General features: G+C 44.2%; 1 protein-coding gene across 1 annotated transcript; it reads right to left on the bottom strand.

Moving 5' to 3' along the window:
• Positions 1-2,027: 2,027 nt before the first annotated feature.
• tent5aa (terminal nucleotidyltransferase 5Aa) lies at positions 2,028-7,064 on the bottom strand. The gene is made up of 2 exons (XM_035164167.2): positions 5,852-7,064; positions 2,028-5,347 (listed from the first exon to the last, which is right to left on the bottom strand). The coding sequence occupies exons 1-2, from the start codon at positions 6,275-6,277 to the stop codon at positions 4,568-4,570; spliced, it is 1,206 nt and encodes a 401-aa protein (XP_035020058.1). The 5' UTR covers positions 6,278-7,064; the 3' UTR covers positions 2,028-4,567.
• Between the last annotated feature and the right edge of the window lie 1,201 nt (positions 7,065-8,265).

Raw genomic sequence — 8,265 nt, 5'->3', positions numbered from 1 at the left:
AAAAGACAAAAAATGCAACATCAGGATGATAATTTTCTTTGGGTTCATCATTACGAGCGACACATTAAAAAATAAATATGTTTTTTTAATTTGTATTATTTAGAATCAAATGTTAGTTTAGCTTTTAGGTATGAAGTTGTGTCAGATAGTTAAAATTATGAACCCAACGAAGTTGAAGAAAACCAGGACTGATGGAGTAAGTGTTACTTTTATAAAGCTGAACACAGTTCACACAAAATCCCAAGAGTCTTTCAAATTACATCAAATCAAATATTATTTGTATAGCCCATATTCACAAATTACAATTTGCCTCAGGAGGCATAACAAGGTGTGACATCCCCTGTCCTTAACCCTTGACTAGAGTGAGGACAAATTACCACCCCCCAAAAAAACCTTAAACAGAAAGAAAAAAAACTTAAAACCCTTAGGAAGAGCCTCAAGTCAGGGATCCCTCTCCCAGAACAGACAGAATGTAGATGTTGCACTTGAAGGCTTGACAGCAGCATTCTGCTCAGTCCACTGAGGGATGGAAACTATATCACAATGACACAGACCGTAAATCTGATGCTATTTGGATATTTGATCCCATTTAAATCATCGGAATATATGAAAAAAGCTAATTTAGTTTCACATACCTGTATTAGGGCTGTGTTGTGGTAATAATATGAAGATTTTAAAGGTTAGGTTCCACTCTTTCTTAAAACAGTTCTCTTATGTCCATATCATAAATGTTGCTTTTGTTGGGTTTCTCTATAATATTGTAAGGTCTCCACTTGAATATGTAAAGTTCCTTGAGAAAATGTATGTTGTGATTTGGTGCTGTAGAAATAAAACTGAATTGACTTGCAAGTGCTACTGGTTGCAGCAGTTGTTCCTCCTGTTCCACAGATGAATCCCTTCCAAATGTGATTTAAGTCAAGGGGGACCAAATCCACAGTTCTGCTTCTGTGCAAGAATCATATTCAATTCAATTATGTATTATTTACACAAAGCCAGATCACAACATGCATTATCTCAAGGCCCTTTACACAGTAAGGTCGGGACCTTACAATATCACAGTTCTCACCATGAGCAAGCACTTGGCAGCAAGGCAGAGGAACGCCCGTTTCACAGGGACCTCAGGGTGAGCTGCAGATTAAATCAAATCAAGTGGCTGTCCTCCAAAGTTTGTGTTTTCAATATTAAATTCACACTTTTTGTCCATAAGGGGGAGGCTCATATTGTTTTTAAGGCAGACTTGGAAAAAATGGTAAACTAACCCTTTCATTTTGATATCAGGGATAAAAAGGGCCAATTAAAGTATTGAATATATAGAATGTATACAAGTGTTGTGTCTGTACGTCTCTGTACATGCATCAGCCTCCACCTGTCAGTCATACCTTTCATGGCTCAGATTAATCCGCTTATGTGAAAGTGTTAATGTCCTTATCATGTCTGCCATATATAGCTCTGTGTCATACAGCAAGTCTCTTACTCGTTCTGTGTTTTCTTCTCCACACCCTTCTGTATCTAGGACAAGTTTGTCATGTGACCCGTGTGACACTCTGTTGTGGTGAGTTTCGTTTCAGCCCTGCCGAGCCCACAGTCCGACTGTGGGCTCGGCAGGCCTCAGCACTGATTATCTGCATGGCTGTGTGTGTGTCTGGGGATGGTGGGGTTGGGGATTCTGTTAACAGAGAGAATTTGATGAGCAGGCAAAGATATTCACTGTACAAAAGCGTTAAAGTCTCTTTTTCAGGTTGGATGCAAATCCCCTCACATTCAACAACGGCTCTCTCTGGCAGTTCTGGACGGGTTTCTGGCTGATGGGTCTGTCGGGCCCAGCAGGCCATGGCAGGGATTTTCCTCTCTGAGTGAGTGAGCAGGGGAAGCTGTGTGAAAGCCACAGAATGGCTTGCATCAGTGTAAAGAGATTTCCCTTTGAAAAAAAGAAAATTAAAGCAAAATGAGCAGTTCTTCTGTCTGGAACAATCCAGTGCAGTAAACATGATTCAAACTCAGGTGAATAATGAGAGACATCGCAAATCTGGTTTTCAGATATTTTATTGATGAAAGCATCTTTAACCTTTTGACCCATTGGACACATGACAAAATATAGCAAAAAAGCTATAGAGAACATATCCTCTGAAACTTGATCACAGATTCCAAAGCACTGCCACATCTGCAGTGTCTGATACATTTATAAAAATAACAATCATAAAAAATATACATACAAGACAAAAATCTTTTTCTTTTTTTTTCAAAGTTTGATTTGTAAAAGACAGCATGGACAGAAATGGGTAATTGAGACAACATGTACAAGACGAAGCAGTTATCCACAATCTCTAACCAAGAGGCACAATCACTATTTGACAGAGCTATAGCTAGCTAGTCGGCTTTTCACCGAGTATCAAATGACAACACATTGCCTGCGCAATCCGGAGGATACCGTCGACGTGGACAGTCACTGAGAGGAGGAAACAACTGGACAGAGCAGATATGGATTACCTGAATTATGCGAGACAGAGGACAAGAAAAGAAAAGCTTTTTTTCTTCAGTGAGAGAATTTCTCTTTGTGTCGCAGGACTGCGTCGATCCTGGTTGTAGGGCCTAGCCTTCGTCTTAATGCTTAAAAATCCCCTTTAGGGAAGGCTGCAGTAAAGTTTGCAAAAGATTAAGTGTGTTGGCAAAGCTGTGGCATGTAATCATATACATATATATATACAGTTCTTTAAAATGGGTTTGGATTGAAGCATAAAAAACATTAATAGGCATCATCAAAGCAACATTAGAAATGGAATATAAGTTGCAACTTAAAGTGTGTTGAACCTGGTGTGAACGCAGTTTAATCACTCTCTTTAAACGGCAGATGATCCAAACAGAAAGCAAATGCTGAAACAGTTGTTTTGTTGCCCCCTGGAAAAAAGGGGCGAGCTGCAGCACTGTGCATTAACTTGCAACCTGACCTGAACAGAGACTGTTTGTACAGTAAAGCATGGTAGCCCTCAAGAGATAAACCCCATCACCAGCTGCACCCATCTCTCCAGACATACTCACTCTGCCTCCTGCCTTTCAACGACTGCATCTCCCTTTCGCTCTCCTTTCTCTTTTTCCTCGTCTTCTCTAAACACAGCGTCTTCGGCTGCACCACGTCAACAAATGGCTCATTAGACTTCAGGGCTATCAGCGAGGGCCATCGAGAGGTTTGGCACGACATTTCATTGTCTGAACCCTGAACGGAGCGTCTGCAGGCTCTGAGCCTACAGCTAAGTTCAAGCTCTTCAGCAGCAGCCGAGGAATTCCCTGCCAGGGTGCTACAGCAAATAGTGTCTCGTCGTCATCTGAGGTGTCTCAGCAAATATCCTTCAGCTGCAGGAGGAAGCGTAGGAACGCACACACAGCAGCTCTCTGTCTGACTCTGACTGCAGCCTTTGCTCTCCCTCTGTCTCTTATCTATCAACCTGTGAACTTTTTTTTCCTTCTCCTATGAGAAAAAGACAAGCACCGCTGTACAAAATACACCGAAAATAGTGTGTGTGTGTGAGAGTGAAACTTTTGCTGATGATCCATATAGTGCAGCTGAACAATGCCTGTGTTTGTTAATTTGGAACATTTTAGCATCACTCAGAGGAGATAAAATCTGGAGTTTCCACATGTCCACATGAAAAATGTGAATCTTGTAATGAACCATTTGACCATGACTTTACTGGAAAGACCATGCTGATGAATGGCTGCTTATCTGCATCGAAACGTACACAAACAGTGACTGTGCATGATCTCTCGTATACATTCACACGCCTCTGGGCTGCTGATGTCTCTGTGTGCCTGACTTTGAAATAGAGTGGGGCTAATTCACAAAAGTCATATGGCAAATAGGCACTTATAAACACACATATATATATTCACATATACAAATAGACATAGATTTATATATATATTTTTTTACCCCATCAAAATCGGGTTTTAATGTTAGAGACAATCAAAAAGAAAAATCTTTGGTCTGTAAACAACCATAATTATATCCAAATGCAAGGTGGAGATGCCGGTTTGTTATCCAAACTAATTTAACAGCATCTCCCCTCAGTTCATCTCTAGAGTCTACAGGGTGTTGGGCTGGAGCCCTCCACATGCCTGTGATTGCACCCAGTGTTTGTGTTTGTGTGTGTGTGAGGACACTGCTGCGGCCGTTTGCCCTGCTGCTGGAATGTGCTGGCTAATCCATTCTTGACAGATTCAATCAGTCTCGATGACTCGCATTTAAGAGACTGTCACATATTTGCATTCAGCCTTTACCTCCAAGCTCTACCCAAATGAATCTTTCCCCAAACCTGTTGGCCTGTGCAGGATCAGGAGACGTTGAGGAGATGTTCTCATCGGAATAGTTTTGGAATTGAAAGCCAACTGGATTTTATTCAGCATTCATACTCAGCTTATAAACAAAAACACAAGCTTGAAGCTTTGACATTAAAAAGAAGACTCCTTTTTCTGTCGGCTGTCAAACCCTGGGCAGGTTTGAGGCGGCGACTCTGCCGCTTGATCCCGTTTAAACAAATCACACTCTCTCCATCCTCCTCCCCTGGGGGCGGTCTCAGTTACAGGGAAGCCAGGTGGAGTACGCAGGCTGCTGGCAAGCAAACACTGGCTGAACCTGTGCTATGTAGTAGTTACTGAAGTTGCCATCTGCCACATAAGGAGCAGGCTGATAGTAACATGTGACATTAGCCACGTTGGGAATGACGTTCTGCTCGGCAAGCACTCGCACCGCCAGCATGGCTATCAGCCCTAAAGTCTGCCGCCTCTCATGTCCCATCAGACACACCGTACTCTCGTTGACCACTCCGTGCAGGGTCATTAGGTAGTCGTACTTGCGGTCCTCCAGGCCCACAAAGTGGTTTTGAAGGTATGACTCCAGCTTTCGCTGCTGTTCACCAATGTCAGGGAAGTCAATGAAGAACCGTGAGCACATGTAGCGCTGCAGGGATTTCATCTCTGACTCTGAGTCAGCTGTAAATGCCCTCACCAGCAGGTGACAGTACTTCAGCAGACCCCCGCCTCGGATCTCCTCCGGGTTGCGGGTGCAGATGACCTTGTGACGTAGGTGGTCCAGGGCCTCGACAAAGTCCCCATATACGCTCTCGCCCATGATGGTGGGGTGGAAGGTCTCAGCCATGGGGTTTTCTGAGCACTCGTAGAACAGCAGCAGGGAGTCCAGCTTGATCTGAAATGAGTCCACACTGAACTCAAACTGCCGCCGGAGAGAGTCCACAAACTTCAGCTCCACATTCTTCCCCCGGTTGTTGGAGAGCGAGATGAGACTCCAACGGTCTGAGTCGTTACACACCTTCACCATCTTCTGCACATAGGCTTCCTGTGATTGTGTGTGGTGTGAGAGTGTGTGTGTGTGTGTGTGGCATTAATATGAAGAAAAGGGAAAGATAAAGCATACACATTAAGTAGATAGAAACAATAATTAAGCTCAAAGTCACTTACAACCCCATTTTGACCTAATTTTGTATTATGCACTTACTACATTTATATCTAACAATCTTTTCTATATCCATACATTTTATTTACATGACTTTGTGTTGTGATTTTGTGTTATTATTGCAACTGACCCTGATATTACAGACCATAGAATGTACTTGGATATGGGATCTAGGTGGCTGAGCTCAGGATCCTTTCCAAATTGGATTAACTCAATCCTCTTAACTACAGAAAACCAAAGTTTTACTATCACTTAACTAATCTAATTGCACATTAAGCAGCGCGTAATGGTCGTTAAGCCGAATTGTCACAAATGCAATCAAATCTTATCACTTATCTAAAAGTAAACAAGTATAGCAGGGGGGAACAAATCTGTGGGTGCGTTTACCTTTAACGTTAACGGCGATATTTTCTCTTTATTCACACAGTCTGGCAAAAAGTCCAGGAGACAGTCCAACACTATGTCCTTCACAGTCTGGAAATCGCTTTCTCCTTTCATATCTGCGCAGAATATGAGGTCGAGGTCCTTGTAGCCCAGTCCGCTGTCCTCGTGCAGGATGTGACTGGCCGCGGAGCCGTTTAACCGCACGTCCCGGACGTGGATGTGCTTCTCCTCCATCCGACTGCGCACCACTTTCACGATCTGCCGGGGCTGCATCTGCAGGGTCGGGAAGTTCCCGCGGCCGTGGATCGGGATGGTCTCCGTCAGGATGGAGTCCAGCCGCCGCACTTGCTCCCAGCTGAGGACGCTGACGTTGCTCCCTTCGGTGTCGGACATGCAGCTGGCGGTGGAGCTACTGTCGTCCTCGGACATGGCGGTGCGAGAAAAGTCCAACTAAAAATGAGAATAAAACCTTTTCCTCAAAACGGGAACGAATCGGCGGTGGCGTCTTCACGCACAGACTCTGGTGTGGCTCGGCTGTCACTTCATCCGCATCGGTGTTCTCAGGAATTGAAACGACAGTGACACATACAAGAAACAAAAGTACAAATAAAAACAAAATAAGAAACAAAAAAGAATTAAATAGCCAGGGGCAGATAGTGATAGTTGTGGCCGTGCGTAACAGTTGGTACGATGCGCCTGCGGTTGGAGATCCAGTGGCGCAGCAGTCACTGGCGCTGGTGGTTCGGTGAGAGGAGGACGAAGTGCAGCCAGTCAACAGGAGCGTGTGGGAAGAGAAACGAGCCCTAACTTTCTCCTGTGCGTCTGTGAGCTCTTCAAATAGTCGCCCCGGTGCCGCCGTCAATGCGTCCGAGCTCAGCGCATCACAGTCTTTGAAGCGCACTGATCATCCAGGAGGGGGTTTGTTTTTCCGGCCGTGACTCCATCGTCCAAAGGCACGCCTATGATTTCATGAATTTGCATGAATAAGCTGCTCCTCGAGTCGCACTTTTTTGGTACAATCCTCCTTCCCGACGATCAACCCCCCTTCCCCCCCCTCACAAGAAGCTTGAGGATTTTATACGCGCGCAGCTCCCATCAGCAGCTGCGGAAGAGTCCCGGTAGATGAAGACAATCCAGCTGCCTTCCCCCTATAACTCTGCTTCAGTTCAACATGTGTGGAAGTTAGTGTGGAAGTCACTTGCCCACTTGACCTGCGCCAGCCTTATGAAAGAGTCTGGAGTCTGAAGCTGTGCGTCACCCCGCCCCCCTCCCAGTCTGCTGCTCTCTGAAAACCTGCTCAACACACTGACCCATGTACCAGCTCTATATATATCCTTTACATCTATCCTCTATAGTTCATCTGTAGTGGTTCTTTATAAATATATACACATCAAATATTACTCTATGAAGTCATTTCTAATCAAAACCTTTTCAATTGCACACAAATTTACGCAAAGTGCCAAAATGTCCCCTGTGATTATGATCTATAACTAAATTAAAATAAGAAAAAAATACACTAAATAATAAGATTAAATACAAAAGTATTTTCTAATCACTGCAGCTGAACGGATCCTCCGCTCACTTCACGTTGGCATGTCGCCCTCTGTGGGCCGATTCGGGTCTTAGAAGTACACGCACTCTAAATGTGTCGCATTAAAGCGCCATAATAATAAACATTAAACTTGCCCAGCTCAGTGAAAGAGGAGGAGATGGGAGATTTTTGCTTTTTAAAACAGACGGAAAATATTTTCTCTGTAATCTCATAAGCCTGTTAGACCACTGACAACTGCAGATCAGGGTCTGCAGCCTCCGTCTGATGACAGTTTCCTTCTCAAACTGTAAAAACACTTGTGGCACACACTTTAAGAAACTGTGATTCACTTATTGTTAAACGTGAACAGCTATAGCTGTGTGGGTTAAGTTTTAATTCTATTCAGAAATATCAAATTAGCAACTTGTCATTTCTAAGGGGTCAGGGGGTCAGACGAAAGCTGTGGTGAGGCCCAGGTTGGAGGGACTGGAGAGGTCAGGGACCCTGAGAGGGTGGGGCAGGTGTCAACTGACGCCCCATTAGGCAGCGTAAAGCCTTGCGTCACTACCGCCACCCAGATCTGTAAGCCCTGTTTATCCCATTTACTCCATTGCACTGTTTTAATCCAGAGAGACCCACACAGGAGCTCGGCCTCGGTACGTCGTCACTTCCTTCTGCAGGGACCAGACATGGACAGGTTCAGCAGTGGTTCACGTAGTAGGGGTCAGGACCCCACGGGGGGGTCACAAGACATGGAAGGAGGGTAGCGAGAAATTCAAAATACAATTCAAAACCCAATTATCAATATCATATTTGAGCCACAGTTGTCCCAAAAGCTAAATAATACAGGGAAAAGAAAAAAAAATACAACCATGCAAATAATAAT

This window comes from Hippoglossus stenolepis, chromosome 8 (assembly GCF_022539355.2).
Source record: "Hippoglossus stenolepis isolate QCI-W04-F060 chromosome 8, HSTE1.2, whole genome shotgun sequence".
NCBI classification, from domain to species: Eukaryota; Metazoa; Chordata; class Actinopteri; order Pleuronectiformes; family Pleuronectidae; genus Hippoglossus; species Hippoglossus stenolepis.
This window is presented reverse-complemented; position numbering and strand designations above follow the sequence as displayed.

Coding starts and splice junctions, on each gene's coding strand:
- tent5aa (XM_035164167.2), bottom strand. CDS start 6,277: ATGTCCGAGGACGACAGTAGCTCCACCGCCAGCTGCATGTCCGACACC. Junction 5,348..5,851: donor TATCGCCGTTAACGTTAAAG/GTAAACGCACCC, acceptor ACACAATCACAG/GAAGCCTATGTGCAGAAGAT.